Consider the following 17553-nt stretch of genomic DNA (forward strand, 5'->3'; position numbering starts at 1 on the left):
TTATATTTATTCATAACGAGCTCGCCAGCTGAATAGCCCTGGTAGGCGACTTTGCTTGAATATTGTATCTAATAATCCTAATAACATAAACCTTTAAATGGATTTTGGAGGAGATAAATCGGAGCATAGGCTAGGTACTTTTTAGCACAGAAAAAATGGTTTCTGGAGGATTTTTGAAAAACAATTGCCGGATTTTCATAAACTACCTACCTATGTCAGCAGACAAAAATATTGGTGCTCGAATTGTAGTGATAAACGGGTGTAAAATCGGCGTTAATATTTAAAATCAAACAATTATACAATATGAAATCTTTTATTTGAGACTACTTTGGATTTTTTGTAATTATCATTTTTTCCAACTTAATCGGGACTCTACAAAACATTTTATACACATACGAGTTATAACATTATGATGTAATTTTATAAACAGTTGTAATTTCTTTATTACCCGGGAGCTTTTTTTAAAATACAAATTTATTTCGGTACAAATACTGTACTGTAGGCCAAAGTTAAAATCTAAAAATCTCATTTTTTTACAACTCTTGCTTTATTATTGGATTTTGTTCCATATAAACTTCTTATTCAAATACCAATTATTATTAAATTGTTAGTTAAAATTGTGTTAAATAATAATTATAATATGCAGAAGCATCAAAACCATAAATGATAAAAAAGAAATCAATTCCACAAATTGTGAAGATTTGTTTGACCTGTGTTGGTAGAACTAAAAAAAATAATTTATTTTTACTTTTCTAAATAAAAACGACTAAAGAAACTTTATTTCAGTTAGTTATGGAAGGATTTTCAGACCATACAGTAATTATATATTATACATTTTAATTCATGCAACACTCGTATCTACCTACCTACATAAATAGGAAAAAGCAGAAAGTACCAAATAAATTGGTATAATTTTGTTACATACAATTAAAATAGTAATAATTTGTTTTGTGGCAAATAAACACGCTCATTACTTTAATAATATTATAACTGGCAATAAACTGAGAGGATGAAATAGCTTATAATATATACATACATATTTTCATAGCATACAGAATCTTGTTCATGTAGAACACAAGTATTACTGAGATGGTACATAATGAATATTTAGTTCTTTAATTATACATACAGTTCAAAAAATTGATAATTTAATCAAATTTTGTGCATAGGGTCAAAAAATATTTGACAAAACATATAACTCAAATTATATACACCATCTACTGGCAACACTGCTGTGGATTGATGTCAATACATAACAAAAAGAGTGTTTTATGAGTCGTGGTCACCTTGGATGCAATCGGATTATAAATTGTTTTTTAAAGAGCAACTGCTGAATTATTTCCTGGCATTTTTCAGTAGATTCAACGTACCGAACGACTAAACGAATGAAAGTATAAACTATAAAACCATCCTTTTATGATTTTAAGTAAACACTACATATTCAAAGATATACTTGGGTATGAAACAGTTTTTTTTATTGCAGTGTGGTAAAATTTGTTATTTTATTGTAAAGAAATAGAAATTTTTTTGCATACCTACCTAAAAAACAATACAAATTGTCAAAATCATGTCCTTACTTTTATCAAAAGTTGAAAATGTCATTATATCTATGAAGTAAACATAATTTATGAATATTATTTGCATATTCATATATTGTGTCTTTCATTTATAAACAAAATATGTTATTTGATTTAGCAAAAAACTAAGCCATTTTCTGCATTTGCACTGTTCTTTTAATACTATTGCCTTATTAAACATCACAATATTTCATTGACCTCAACAACTGCATATTTTAATAAATTCAAGAAATATTGAACTTCAGTTAAACTTTTTACAACAAGCTTATAACTGAAATCAATTTTTTCTTGAATTACATATCAAAATATTAATATAGTGTCTAAAGAGTTAATTAATTTTGTGAACCATCTTGAAAAATTAAATAAAAAGTTGTGATGATTCTTAAGTCACAATATTTTATATTGTCAATTAAGATATAACAGAACAGAAGTGATAGAGAACACTACAAGAGGCCAATCGAGTGTGAAGCCAATATATATATATCACAAATAGCTTTCCTGTTACAATGTTTAATGTGACATTTCATTGAAGTCACAGATTCATCCTTTATACAGACTTAAATGACACAGTCAAAGGTTTAAAACTTATTTAAAAATACTCTGTCCAAACTACAAAACTAATAATTCTAAACAATTTTAGGGGATTTATACTTCAAATTACAACTGTACATCAATTACCACTGGTGACAACAGCAAATTGTCCAAGATAAATCAATTTTATGAAACAGAGAAAGCTTTTTCTGAAAACGATTTTACATATGCCTCATGCAGCTTGTTAACAAAGTCAGTATCATGCTTGAGAAGATAGTTAAAAGCTTGAAGTAGCTGGTTTCTCGTCAAAGGCTCAGGGGATGGCTGAATTTCATTTCCGGTTGAGGCTGTGAACATTGTGGGAGGCATCAGGGCTGGCTTCTGCTGGTTGCCTAACGAGTTAATGATTGGATAAACACTACCAACATCTTCCATCTTGCCACCATTATATGAGCCAACTGGATGGCCAATCTCCTGAGATTGATTCAAATATGCAGCTAGTGGAGATGTGGGCTTGGGTGATGAGATGTGCATCATGTTAAGTTCACTCTCTAGTGGATTAGGACCATTGGTGTCTATACAATCAAGCTGCTGGATATTCTTCAGACTTATTCTCTGACTCTGCTTGTCGTTAGGTGTCGATTTTAACTGATACGAGCTGTTCTGCCGCATGACAGGATCCATAGACATATTTTCATTTGCTGCTTCTTGCGGGGTGACAGAGCGTTGCTGTTTTTCTATATGCTCGACAGAGTGGGCCGGATTACTCATAAGCCTCTGCAGCAAGAGAGGCCCCTCCCGCGCGTCAGTGGGCCGCGGCCCGAATATACCCGGTGATGGGAGCGAAGACACTGCAGGCATTTGTGCAGCTGCACCACTACCCGCTTTCGCGAAGAAATCCATCACACTTTGAGAAGCCAAGTCGGGCGCCCGCGATGGTGTAGACTCATTTTTATTCGCCAAACCATTAGTAGAATTATAATTGTCTTGAGCTTTACTCAACATGCTGAATATGTCGACTGGCGCGTTCGCTTTCGCTGGGGCCGAGTACCCTTGGTTCTGCGGCATTTCACTGGGTGCTTTCATCGAATCTTTTACTAGGGAATTCAATTTTGTCGCAACCCTAACGCATTCGTCTTTGTCATAAAACCATATGCCATAAATGCGACACTTAGCGTTTCTATATAATAGGAACGGTTCTTTTAATTGCAATTCGATACCTTTAGAAACTGGCTCGATGAGATTGTTCGTGTTCAATCTGTTCATAATCACCAAACTGTGGTAGGGTTCACCATTTCTACTGTACACAAACAAAGCACCTTCGATGTTCGTTTTCTCCCATTCGTTCTCTTCGAAAGTATAAAGTGCGACGTGAGTAGCACTGTCAATAATTTCTCTTGCATATGGATCTGCCCTCTTTAAAGCGGCGAAATTCATACGTAGACCGGTGTCAGCCATTTTATATTATACCAACATTCAACATACACAAATACTTTTTTAGTTTTTTACACAACCAACAAGCATCACCATTACAGTAAAATGACATGTCATGTCAGGAACGGAACGGATAAAATCGCCATCTTTGTAATGTTGCCATTTAAAATTTTGAATGTCGTTGTCGATGTTGTCATAGTTCACCAGATTATAAAACAATATAATCGTGATTATGATTAGAGTCACGCTTCGAATCCCAGCGTGAAAAGCCAGTCACTTGCAATCAAAGTACACCCTCAAGCATTATGTTCCTTCCCCTCGAATCTGAAGCTGCAGCATTTGTGAAAGTGACAAAAATTTTCGAATTCGACGGTGTCCAATGATAATTAAATACTAAAGACAGATTACGTCCCTACAAATACAAAATGACTGACTGAGCGCACACATGTACAATTACGTCCTTAATTCCAATAAGTTACATTTAACTATTTAAAGTTTTTACAAATTACACTTCCTGAACACACAACTCGACATTATAGACGATATATTAATTTACGTTGTTGTAGAAATACAAAGTATGAAAAAAAATTCTAGCGGTGACATCCGCAAAAACTTGACACGACGTTCGCTTTTTTTAATAGTTTCACTGGCTTCACCACGCTGCTTGCAAACACTAATTTTGGATTTATTCTTTATTCTGTTTTCGAACCCAAACTGTATACAACCCAACTACAATTATATTTTGTTAATGTTTTGAATTCGTAACGCATCAAAAACTGACATTACATATAACAAACTTTCGTGATGCTTCACACTTCGCGGACCTTTTGTGGCGGAGCAAAAACCATCAAAAATTGGGACTAGTTCGTACTCGACTAAAATACTAAAGTAGTAAAATACGAACTAGGCCTTAGTAAAAAATGTTGAAAAAGGGGACTAATTCCTTTTTTCAGCATTTTTACTAAGGTAAAAGTTTATTATGAAGATGTGCATTGTGCATTGTGATTGTTGTGTTTTTTTATTTTTTTTATTGTTATTTGAATCGTTTAATTGAAGAAAGTTAGTAGAAAAGTAAAAGAAAACTGAGCACTTCTATTCTTTTACTTTGTCTATAGGCAGTCTCTTTTTTTCTTGACTATAAAATACATAGATTCTAGTCCTAAGTCTATGATTTAATAGAATGTTATCGATAACATTATAGTCCAATGGTCCAAATAATTATGGGACACACTGGTAAACGCACGTTGCTGTCATGTAAAAAATGTCAAAGTCAACTGTCAAATTCATTTCATTTCACAATCATCACAAATCCCAATTCACATTCTTTATAGTTTATCTAACGTGCATTAATCATTTTTATGTTTACGTGTTTCGAGGGAGGTGGTTTTAGAAGTTAATTTGAATATTAATTGTTATTAATTCAAAACCCTTGTAAACTTTCTATAGTTACTTATTATATTAATATAAATGATCGTATTTACTTTATACATATTAACATAGAAGAACAAATTTAAATTAATTCTTACAGAAACACGCGGTTTACGAAGTTGATAAACAAGCTATATTTTTTGTGTTGTTTATTGTGAATTATTGATAATATAATGTCTGAAAATGTTCTCGTCATCGGGAGCGGCGGTCGGGAACACGCCTTGTGCTGGAAACTCGCTGAATCTCCGTTAGTAAAGCGTGTTGTTTGTGCTCCCGGCAGTGTTGGTATTTCTTCTACGAAGGATAATGTAGAGAGTGTGGAACTTGATGTCAAAGACTTTCCTGTAAGTATCTTATAAGATTTCTTTTTTTCATACTGAGTATATTTATGCACTGTTATTAATAATAAATTATAAATGCAAAGCTTGTGACGATAGCTATATGAACTTTTCTTACAATTTTATGAAATAAAACGAGAATACTACATCTCAGCATGTGTAAACGATATATCTCCTGAAGAGAAAAAGACATATTGTCAACTAATAGCGGCGAAGTTGTCTCAGTCCCAGCTTGTTCGTCCCAACACAATGAAAGAGAGCGCAATATCTTCACCTTAGCTGATTTTGATTGCCATTTGTCTTTCCTCCATCTCAAGATATTTAATTACTTTACTACTTAGGCCTACTTATTTTCATAAAATATAGCATAAAGATAGATTTCATTCAAAAGCTGTGTTTCATCCTGGAACAAATCTAAATTTAAACCTCAATAGCTCAACAGCAAAGGTCATGGTTCAATCCCTATCTGCCGGACTTTAGTCATACTCCTAACACAGTCTTTTCCAATTAGTTGGAAAGCCACAGGAATATTGGTCATATTTAAAAAAAAAAATACAAAAACATCTCATTAGCGCATGAGTTTATGAGGCTGGAATTAAATGAACAGAACAGAGCAGTCTTGGTTAATTTAATAGGATTCCAAAGATGTAACATATTAGTACATTATTCTCAAACTCATCCATAGTATAGTGATTGGAACCATCCCATTAAGTTTGCAGTAAGTATTACTACTGTAACTTGTGACAGGTGGCCCCGCTCTTACATATAAATTCATGTAATCCACATAGTCTTGTATTGGACCATATACAATTATTTGGGTAGACAGGGAATATTGGCCATATCACAAAAAGATACAGATATTAATTTATAAAAAATACTTGTGGACCTGTAACTTTGTAGAAAATCAGTGCAATCTTTTAATGTACCAATTACAAATTGAAAAATGATAAACAAGAGATTTTTTTAAATAACAACTTTATAATGATAGAGCGTGAAATAAATTAGCAGTATAAAAAGACATACAAAGTTCCCAAGTCAACGTGCTATTTCAACATTCTTTTAATTATCTAATTAGTGATAACCTTTGACTCTACTTTCATGTTACTGCTGATTGTCTGTTAGTTACTATGATTTGTTGCTATGTACAGATAACTTTCTTGGGAAGAACGTATATAGATTAAATAAATGGTTAATGATATGGTCATCATAATCCCCACTAGTTATAATGCCTCAATAGCCATAGTTTGTAAGGATCCTTACTTTTAAAATTGTCTCTATAACTAATCAGAGAGCAACATATTTAAGTATACTATGCACAAAAATTAAGGGAGCAGAAAAAAAATCCAAATTTTTGGGGGATTTTCAACAGGCTGTAACTTATACAAAAATGGTCGTACAGCAAAAAAAAAAGCAAATTGTAGCTCTAAGTGTTTAGTTTTTGGATCTGAGTTTGAAAATTTTTTTTTGAAAATATTTTTCGAGTAATCATAAAAAAACCACCAAAAAAAAATTTTTCGACAACCAATGATCGCACAGAAATTTTGAGGTTGGTTTTAAAAACTTGAATAAATTCTCTACAAGGATTGGCAATTGAATTTTGAAAAAAAAATTTTTTTCAATCATTACATGAATTTGAAAAAGCATCCAAAAAAGGGCTTTTTGTCGTTTTTTGGAAAATCAAGCGCCCAATCAAAAATATTGCGGAAACCACTGACGTTAAGTGTGCCTTTTACTGTTCAATATACTCACAAAAACCCTACAAAGTTTCAATTCAATCCAGCCAACCGTTTTTTTTTACCACTTGATCGAATTTTTGAAAAAATTAAAGGAGCAAGAATTTCGCTCTGAAAATGTCATAATTTTTATCAAAAATGAAAAATTTTTTTTTTTTTTCATTTTTCTCTCAATTTTGTATTAGTGACTTGAAAAATTTAAGAAAAAAAAAAAATCGAAAATTTTGACAATGATTATTTGTTTTTTCATAAAAAACAAATTTAGATATCAATTTGTTTTTTATGAAAAAACCAAATAATCATTGTCAAAATTTTCGATTTTTTTTTTTTCTTAAATTTTTCAAGTAACACTTAACACTTAAGGAAGGGAAAAGAATTCAATAAAATTATAATTCAATTGTTAACTACTTGTACCTAATTAAATAGATAAAAAATTAAGTAGGTAATTAAAATGTTTTTAATATCATCTACTACTGGAAAAGAAAAGGCTGAAATTGATTGAATGACAAAACTGTTACATTTTCTGTTTAATGTACATTGCTTTGAAATTATCTTATCTTCCTTGCCTATTGCATATTTGAAGACAGTCTTTCTTAAGCTGACAATTTTTTTTATTCAAAGGCCTTAGCAACATGGTGCAAAGACAACTCAATAGACTTAGTTGTAGTCGGTCCAGAAGATCCCCTTGCAAATGGCATTGTCGATGCTCTCCAAGCGAAGGGCATCAAATGCTTTGGCCCCACCAGAGCTGGTGCACAAATAGAGGCCAACAAGGACTGGGCGAAGAAGTTTATGCAGAAATATCAGATACCCACTGCGAGGTACAAATCCTTTACTGATGCAGACGCTGCAAAGGAGTTCATTAGAAGGTGGGTCATGTTCTTATTTAAGTTTCTACTGCTGATCATTTACTATCCAGCTACCACTGCAAAAGTCACATGTTTCAGTCACAGTTGATTGAGCATTTTGTTATAGAAGGTAGTGATGATCTTGGGTTTAGAAATAACGATATAATAGAAACTAAAAAACACGTTTTTAGCACACACTAAAAATTACAAATGAAGGTTTTTCGTATTTCTGTCAGCAAACCCTTTTATTTGATACCCATATCATGGGGTGCATTTCAAATATCCTTTCCGCCAACTTGGACGTCCGCCATATTGGATTTAAGTCACGTGACTATTTTTTTTCGTATTCCTGACAACAAACCCTTTCATTTGATATCCATATCAAGGAGGTGGATTTCAAACAGCCAGTCCGCCATATTGGATTTGTAATGAGATTTCTTAGCTAGTCATGTATAACTCAGAACTTGTGCAAAATTTCATCCTAATCGAAGACCAGGAAGTGGGTCAAATTAAGATTCCAAGATTTTCTTACATACATAGTTAGTTACAAGAGAAGCTAATATAAGCGTGTTAAAAAACTGATGGATGAATTATGTTTCTAGTGCACCATATTCCGCGCTAGTCGTTAAAGCGTCAGGCCTCGCAGCTGGCAAAGGCGTTGTCGTGGCCTCGTCCAAGCAGGAGGCCTGCCAAGCGGTCGACGAAATCTTGACTGAGGCCAAATATGGGGCTGCTGGTGAGGTGGTGGTTGTCGAGGAGTTGCTGGAAGGTGAAGAGGTTTCGGTAAGCATTTCTTTTTCTCTCATTTTATTATTTTTACTTTTTTATATGTCATAATACTCAGTGTAATGAGGAACCTTATCACAATTCACGCCGCCTCAAAGATTACTTTTGCCTTAAGGATTAGCCTTCTGTACCCATGATCCAAAAGTCAAGCAAAAGCTTCTTGAAATCTGAATCTTGAATCGTCCATTAAAGTGATTCATTATGTCCTAAACCAATATCCTAGAGTTTCTAGGATCTAGGTTCAAATGTTGTCTTATTTGTCATAAAATTCCTAATTGATAGGAATTCAGCAAGATTGCACATAAGATAGTAAATGTAGGCATCAGGCCATCAAATAGTCTTGCAGTTCATTGATTATGCAGAGGTTATCTGGCTAACTATAATGTTGTATATAATATTATAATTATAACACGCGTGCCCGATGAAAATTTATGAAGCATTATATATGTTTACATTATTAGGTTCAAAGATATTTATTCTCAAAATTGACTATTTCACTTAATTAGAAATAAAATCAGATAGGCCCTGGGATCAAAAATTGTATAAATCTCAAGTGTTTAGTTGTCCAAAATGTTCTTAGTATAGGTACCCAGAGTTGTTTGGATGTTAAGGGGAGGTCCAGTACCTCGTAGAAGCTAAGCGCAAGCTTCATAGCAAACAGTAGACACGTGCAGTAAAAATAAAAAAAAATATTTATTAATCACACAGTAACAAATTTGCTGTAACTGTATCCTGGGAGCCAGTGGATTCCCATGAGTGTTACTTATTAAAATTAAGATAATCTGTAGTAGGCAAAAACAATTAAGGTGTATTCGTAAAACAAGAAGCAGTGGTGCAAAGTTACAAGTGTAGACGCCTAAACTCTTAAGACGGAATTATACGGAGTAAATAATACAAAAAAATTGAGCCCACAGACACTTACTAAGCTCTGTTATCTCTTATTAGAAGGAGACTAGCTGACGCCGCGCAATTTTATCCGAGTGGTTCCCGTCCCGTAGAAATACGGGGATTGTATACATATAGCCTATAGTTTTTCGCGATAAATGGGCTATTTAACACTGAAAGAATTTTTCAAATCAGACCAATATTTTCTGAGATTAGCGCGTTCAACCAAACAAAAAACTCTAAACTGGTCTATTATTGGGAGTGGGATGATGATGAATCAAAATGGTATTTCGGTGGCAGGTGCTAGCGTTCACCGACGGCGAGACGGTGTCGATGATGCCACCGGCGCAGGACCACAAGCGCATCGGCGACGGCGACACCGGCCCCAACACGGGCGGCATGGGCGCCTACTGCCCCTGCCCGCTCATCACGCCGGAGCAGCTCGCCGACGTCAAGGACCAGGTGCTGCAGCGCGCCGTGGACGGGCTCAAGGCCGAGGGCATCAAATATGTCGGTGAGTTGGTGACACGAGTGTAGAAGGCCTCGCGCAAATACCTTATCCATTAAATTGTAGTGTTGTCCCCACTGACTACGGGCGTGGTAACGTAGTAAGCAGAAGGGTTATCGCATTCAAATTATTCCATTGTTTTCTTTTAATTTTTTCTGATAACGTAATTGATGATTCTTAAACGAAATTGTTGTTACTTGTTTTTTTTTCTATCAAAATGAACTATTTGCCATCCCTTTTCTGCCGCCTAATCCGGTCTGACTGGTATAGTTGCCGATGTCAACCTTACGCCTTAGATTGACGGTAAAAAGGGCAGCATTTCAGTACATATTTCTCACAAGTGTTATTGTTTATAAGCGACTAACCGCCGCTCCGCGATTTCAACCGCGTAGTTCCCTTTCCCGTGGGAATACGGAGATAAAATATACCGTATGATTCACTAATTGGTAAAGAATTTTCAAAATTAGTAAATCCAGTGATAACCCCCCGAAAAACTCACAAAAACATAAACTTTATCCCTATAATATTAAGTACTAGAGTTTTCCACCTACCATCACGTGGGCCATCTATATATAACAAAGCTTTTTCGGCTTAAATCTTTATCAGCTCACTTTAGTAGCCACTAGACATAAAAATTACAAACTGGAAACTTTGCCAGGACTGGACACTTTTTAATATGGGCTTGATTTGCATCCCCAGACATTTACCAATTTATAAGTAAGTTATAGAAAAGGGGATAATCTTAATGGTCTAAGAGCCCGTGAACTCCAGACATTTGTCATTTTATAAAGGCTGAAAGTTTGTCAGCTCAGGATCCTACCATAACTAAGTACGTCAGCCTCAAGCTCAATTATAGAGTTTGGACTGTGGAGGCTTTGGGAGGTAGCAGGATTTAAGGATCTAAGTTTAAAGTGTAATTTTTTTATGTTTTCCTCAGCATAATTATATATATGTAATTAAGCCCTATTTAATTTGAAACTTCAAGGGTCTCTAGCGAAGAATTGCCATGCCAAGTGTCTGGCGAATGGGGATATCATTCCTCATATTATATCGATAAAAATATATAAAAAATTACACTTTATACTATGACGGTTTAGGGGCCGGATCCTTGAAATCTCCCAAGGCTACCACAGTGCAAACTCCGGAGTTGGCTACGGTACTTACATATGGTAGGAGCATAAGCTGACGAACATTCAGCTTTTATAAAATGACAAAGGTCTGGCTGTCGCTGGCTCTTCGTCGGTAATGACAATAATGTTGTGACAACAATATGTAAGTGCTACAACATGAGATCATATCGTGCTTAGTAAAAATGAAGAGTCAGTCAGTCACCCAAGATAACACGACTTATTGCTTTCACGTGCTGGACATAGGCTTGACAACAGCTACACAATGTTACTTTGTATTATACTCTTATCGTCTATTACTAGTTTTCTGTCTAGTCTACGGAATTAATCATTCATCATCATCATTATCAACCCATATTCAGGTCACTGCTGAGCTCTAGTCACACACGCAGATGATTAAGAAAATTCTCTGGTATGCAGGTTTCCTCACGATGTTTTCCTTCACCGTTTCAGACACGTGATATTTAATTTCTTAAAATTCACACAACTGAAAAGTTGTAGGTGCATGCCCCAGACCGGATTCGAACTCACACCCTCTGGAATCCGAGGCAGAGGTCATATCCACTGGGCTATCACGGCTCATCACACGGGATAAATAATTAGGTATATAGAATTCGCTATAGTGTAAAAATATTACTCCCTTGCCATTTCTATTGTAAAGCGTTAGCGTTTTCTGTGTTCTGTGGTCTACGACTGTCTCGTTTGTGCAGTGGTTAGCATATGTGATTTCGGACAGTAAAATCCTGGGTTCAAATCCAATGGATACCAGAAATTGTCAGTAGCAGCACATTTAGAAAGCTTAGGTTGATAATGTTAAATTCATTGACGTCCACTTTCAAATATTAATTACAAGCGGACGCCCGCGACTTCGCCCGCGTGAAATCGTGGCACAAACTTTCACATTTATTATACAAGTGTGATCATCAATTTGTGACCGGGGCAGCAGTGACGTGCTCTCAGAGGCACGGGGGTGTAACACCACCAACTTGGGATTCAGTATTTCATATAGCCCGACCGAAGATTCGAACCCAGGACCTCATGATCCGAAAGCACATAAGCTTACCACTGGACCTACGAGGCAGAGCAGTGTTTAAAACTCTTTATTTGTTTATGAACATAAATACTGATTAATAATTAGTTCTAGGTATCTAGATCCTATTCGCTAATAACTAAGTTGTAGTTATCAATATCAAAACTATGCTGACGTCACACAATAACGTTCATAGTAAACTGCGCGTTCCAAATGCCTTCTGACCCGACGATTACATACAGTCGATAATACATACTACATCTATAAATATAAGTATTTTATTTTCAGCAATCCTTGCGAAAATCTTGAACATGGCTTCTAATGTTTAAGATTTTCGCAGGATTATTGAGTTAGATATACAGTGAAACTTTCATTTCGGCAAAAAGAATCCCACTGGGTATAAATGGGTTGTGCTTTTGTTGTCTTAAAAAATCAAAGGTCCTGTGCGACAATTTATACTAATACAAGCGGAAGCCTGCGACTTCGTCCGCGTGTGATCCAGTTTTTCACAAATCCCTCGTAAACCCTGGGTTATTTCGGAATGAAAAGTTATAGGAGCCTATGTATTAATCCAAACATCCAAACAGGCATTTAAACAAACATCCATACAAACATCCATACAAACATCCAAACAAATATTCAAACAAACATCCAAACAAACACCCAATCAAACATCCATACAAACTTTCGCGTTTAAAATATTAGTAGGATGTAGGATTATTAAGCAAATTTTATGGTGTTATAGGGAGTACATTTTATGCCCGTATACTAACGAGAACACGGGTAAAACCACGGGGCGTGGGCTAGTTAGTTTATATGGAACGCGTATTTGAGTTTGCGTGATTGTTCTTTTACTTACTTTAATGGCTTTTTATCTAAGATTTTCAAATAGGGATCAAGACAATCTTCAATCTATCGTGAGTGTTATTCATATAAATTGATTATGAAACACGGCTAAAACTCACGTTTGAGTTGAGTTTGGATCGTGCCGCCATGCAAGTACCAGCTCATGACTAAGGGCCCCGTATGGGTTCGAAACTAGTCGGGCATACTTCCTAATATCACGAGAGTTTTATCCGTGTTTCATAATCAATTAATCTTCAATCTATTTCAATAGAACCGAAGATGTCGTGTAATCCAAACAGACGAAGTCACGGACAAAATAAAGTCATCAATAATATGTAAGAGACTTATGCCGCATTATAAGATATTGATAACCAGAAAGTAATTAACTGAGCCATAACTGATAATATGAAACAAACAAATTCTACCAACTAAATTAGACGAGCTGCATTTACAAAAAGACCCTATAATACTATATCATAAAGTTGATTTCACTTTGGGCACTATTAAATGGAGTAATGTATCAAAAAATTGCGTCCAACATGTTTTGTTGAGTTCATTAGTTGATGTAAGCAAACAGACTGGACAAGTAAGCCCTGTTGTGTGTTACAATGTCAAGGTTCGTGTTTTTTTATGTAGATATAATAACACACGTCATAATTCTAGCAACAATAGCTTGGTAATGGTTTTAATTATTACATCGTGGAGATGTGTTTTTAATCGTTTTTTTAGAAAACTATCCTTAGACTTAGACCTAATATCCTATTTTAACGACCAGATCTTTTAGGATATGGAGCTCAGACCTACTTGTCAATGTCTACTGTCACCACATTCTATGCCAGGTATGCTGGGGTATGATTCGCTAAAGGTGAAACGTTGCGTAGCTCTTGTGGATTACTTCTTCCGCCTGATTAGGGAGGAATTGCTTAACCCTTCAGTACTACAGTTAGTTTCGTTCCATTTACCAAATGTTAAAAAAAGGGCACGTAGAATGAAGCTGTTTGCTATTCCAGCATGTAGGTTGGTGCAGACCCGCGAGTCACCTCTTGTTCGCGCGTTGGCATTGCTTACCGGGGTATTGGAGTGGGATCCGGGTTTAGATTTGTGTTTCTTCTCGCTTGCTGAATTTCGCAAAACTTTTAGCAGATACGTTCAAGTAATGCAGGACTTATAAATCGAACACGAGACTTATTTATAAACGCATTAGGTTTACCCTGTAATGTTTATATATGTAAATGGTAACAAATAAATAATTCTGCTATTCTTTATTGGCATAGTTATTCAAAAGCTTGCCAAATTCTGACGTTTACTTTTTAACCGACTTCCAAAAAGGAGGAGGTTCGACGTTCGGCTGTATGTATGTTTTTTTTTTTTTTTTTTATGTATGTCCAGCGATAATTCCGTCAATTATGGACCGATTTTGAAAATTCTTTTTTTGTTTTGAAGAGTTTACTTCCAGGGTGGTCCCATTTTTTTCATGTCAGGATCTGATGGTGGCATCCTGGAGAAATTGAGGGGAACTTTCGAAAGTTGTAGAGACGGCTAGTGCGTTTGTTAGTGTTTCCATAAGGTATTTTAAACCACTACAACTTTATGAAGGTTTGGAGTTGGTCTGATGATGGAGCCGAAACACAGACGATGGAACTCGTCAACGAGTTTGGGCTTGATTAATTTGTATTGATGAGAACTTTCCACCTAGATGGATTGTGACTGTATTAAGGGTCTGGTGATGAAGACGAGGGACAGTGAAGAGAACTCCTCGACGGTTCACAGTAGCTACCTCGTGTTTGGACTTGATAAATTTGTGTTGATGAGAACTTTCCACCTAGATGGATTGTGACTGTATTAAGGGTCTGATGATGAAGACGAGGGACAGTGAAGAGAACTCCTCGACGGTTCACAGTAGCTACCTTGTGTTTGGACTTGATAAATTTGTATTGATGAGAACTTTCCACCTAGATGGATTGTGACTGTATTAAGGGTCTGGTGATGAAGACGAAGCACAGTGAAGAGAACTCCTCGACGGCTCACAGTAGCTACCTTGGGTTTGGACTTGATAATTTTGTATTGATAAGAACTTTCCACTTAGATAGATTGTGACTGTACACACGCAGTAGGTATGCTAACACTAAAAATAAAAAAATAAAAATTTTAATAAAAAAAATTCAACCGACATCCAAGTCAAAAAATAACTAACTAAAAAGCAAAAAATAACATCTTACCTATGTGCTACCTTCTGATCAGTTTGAAGGCGGTGCCAAGCCAGTGTTATGTTTTAATTAAAGCTGTTTCAGAAAGAACCACAGAAATTTTGTAGTTAAATGGTGTTTAATTAAAACATCACTGGCTTGGCACCGCCTTCAAACTGATCAGAAGGTAGCACATAGGTAAGATGTTATTTTTTGCTTTTTAGTTAGTTATTTTTTGACTTGGAAGTCGGTTGAATTTTTTTTATTAAAATTTTTTATCACATACGTCCAGTACTGGCCATTATTGTTGGGCATTAGTCTATGCCACGATACTTGCGAGGCTAACAAGTAATTTGTGATTCCAGGTGTGCTGTACGCCGGGCTAATGGTGACGAAGGCGGGCCCCATGACGCTAGAGTTCAACTGCCGCTTCGGGGACCCTGAGACGCAAGTGCTGATGATGCTCCTGGAGACAGACCTCTACCGCATTATGAAGGTAATCCAAAATCAATTCAATGTCAGTATAAATTTTTCTATCGAAATTAGCATCTTTGCACCTGAAAATCTCAGAAGACTTGACGTTTTCTTTTTATCCAAACAAATTAAACGTATTTATGTACTTGGAGAGCTGACCGTGCCGTAAGAGACAAACATCCCAAAAGACTACATTATAAAAGTGAATAAATTATTGATTATTTTAACTTCATCTCGTGAAGACAAAATTATGTACTGTCGACTAGCGCCAATCCGGAAATATCGCTTCTCTCTCTTTCGTCCCATCGCAACGAAAGAGAGAGTAATATTCCCGGTTCGGCCGCTATTCGTCGACAATGTCTTTCTCTTCACGTGATGTGTAGTAGAGCGCATCTTAGGCCTACTACAGATCATTAAAAACAATTCGTTGGCGTCTGTCATTGTAGAATAAAACAAGAGTCTTTGACAGATTATGTGAATGATATTTTCGTTGTAGGCCTGCGCACTGGGTACACTGAAAGAGGTTCAAGTGAAGTGGAACACTGGCATGTCGGCCGTGGGGGTGGTGATTGCTTCCAAAGGGTATCCCGAGACATCTACCAAGGGATGCGTTATTAGTGGTGAGTTCTAGCGATTGTTTAACCTTCAAAGCTACTTATGTGATTGTAAAATTCTGATCTTATATTATATGATAGCCAGACTCCTGAGAAATAAGTAGGTATAGGCTAATACAATTTTGATAAGTTACACTGGAGGGTTTGAATATCCTAAAGTCCTTCATTATTTTTCATTTCAAAAAACCTGCGTAAACTATCGGTTAAATAAGGAATGTAATTTTAACCAAGAAAATTCCACTCCCAAGTGGGTTTATGATTAAAGAATACGGAAAATCTATTACCACGTAAACGAAAACCAGTAGGTGTACGACGCGCTACGACATATATCGTGGAGATAAAAAGATATAGTGGACCAATAGCGGCCGACCCGGAAATGTTGTTTTCTCGTTCATAAGAAAAAGTGAGAGATAGTTTATGTTCAGAGCTATTTGCCGATAATACCGATGTCATTTTGTCTTCACAAGTTATGTCGTGTTGCGTGCTGAAAATCAGCCCTGTATGTACAATATTTGCTTGGTACATGCAACACAATATAGAGCTGGATCTTTTTTCAAGGTTGTGCTAAATATGACAGTGGAGCTCTGATGCTTAGACTACTATTAGTTTTTTGCCTAAATGGTCTGGGTATCAAGCACTACAATAGTGTTAAGGTGTTAATTGTGGCACAATTTTTGAAATGAATGTTTTTTCTTTCTTTCTTTCATCTTGGTCAGTGTCAGTTAGTTTTTTCCATAATTTGTGTTAATAAGTCTTGAAATCTCCACCAGGTTTGTCGCAAGTGTCCAAAGACGAGGACATAGTGGTGTTCCACAGCGGAGTCGCCCGCGGCGCGAACGACTCGCTCGTGACCGCCGGCGGGCGAGTGCTGCTGGTCGCGGCCAAGCGCGCCTCGCTGCGCACCGCGGCGTCGTCCGCCACCAACGCGGCCGCCTCCATCGACTTCCCCGGAGCTCAGTACAGGAAGGACATCGCAAGGAGAGCGTTTTCCAAGTAAGTCTCCTATTTGATCCCACTTCTGATTTTTATAGTCAATGTTTGAAAAAAGTAGGCTAGTGGGCACATTTTTTAAATTATTAGACTCTTAAATTATTCATTAGCTTTCTACTAGATTGAAAAAATATTTTTTTTGTCAAAACGCTGTCGGCCGTAATGGTCTATATTTTAACTGTTCTATGACGTCACGTTAACACTGAACCTTAACAAAA

General features: G+C 36.0%; 2 protein-coding genes across 3 annotated transcripts in view; one reads left to right on the plus strand and one right to left on the minus strand.

Moving 5' to 3' along the window:
- Positions 1–294: 294 nt before the first annotated feature.
- Positions 295–3720, minus strand: LOC112045024 (mRNA-decapping enzyme 1B). Its single transcript, XM_024081060.2, has one exon. The coding sequence runs from the start codon at positions 3564–3566 to the stop codon at positions 2295–2297; it is 1272 nt and encodes a 423-aa protein (XP_023936828.2). The 5' UTR covers positions 3567–3720; the 3' UTR covers positions 295–2294.
- A 1099-nt stretch (positions 3721–4819) lies between these two features.
- Positions 4820–17553, plus strand: part of LOC112045029 (trifunctional purine biosynthetic protein adenosine-3) — a 31423-nt gene continuing 18689 nt past the window's right edge. The window contains exons 1-7 of one of the 2 annotated variants that reach the window (XM_024081073.2): positions 4820–5314; positions 7663–7910; positions 8492–8672; positions 9861–10074; positions 15623–15753; positions 16228–16351; positions 17116–17338. In XM_024081073.2, coding sequence (XP_023936841.1) covers positions 5144–5314; positions 7663–7910; positions 8492–8672; positions 9861–10074; positions 15623–15753; positions 16228–16351; positions 17116–17338 — 1292 coding nt within the window. In that variant the 5' untranslated portion in view covers positions 4820–5143. The remainder of the gene's footprint in view (positions 5315–7662; positions 7911–8491; positions 8673–9860; positions 10075–15622; positions 15754–16227; positions 16352–17115; positions 17339–17553) is intronic. The other variant, XM_024081074.2, reaches the window with a different exon arrangement.

The sequence above is a fragment of the Bicyclus anynana genome, chromosome 14 (assembly GCF_947172395.1).
Source record: "Bicyclus anynana chromosome 14, ilBicAnyn1.1, whole genome shotgun sequence".
Taxonomy (NCBI): domain Eukaryota; kingdom Metazoa; phylum Arthropoda; class Insecta; order Lepidoptera; family Nymphalidae; genus Bicyclus; species Bicyclus anynana.

Coding starts and splice junctions, on each gene's coding strand:
- LOC112045024 (XM_024081060.2), bottom strand. CDS start 3,566: ATGGCTGACACCGGTCTACGTATGAATTTCGCCGCTTTAAAGAGGGCA.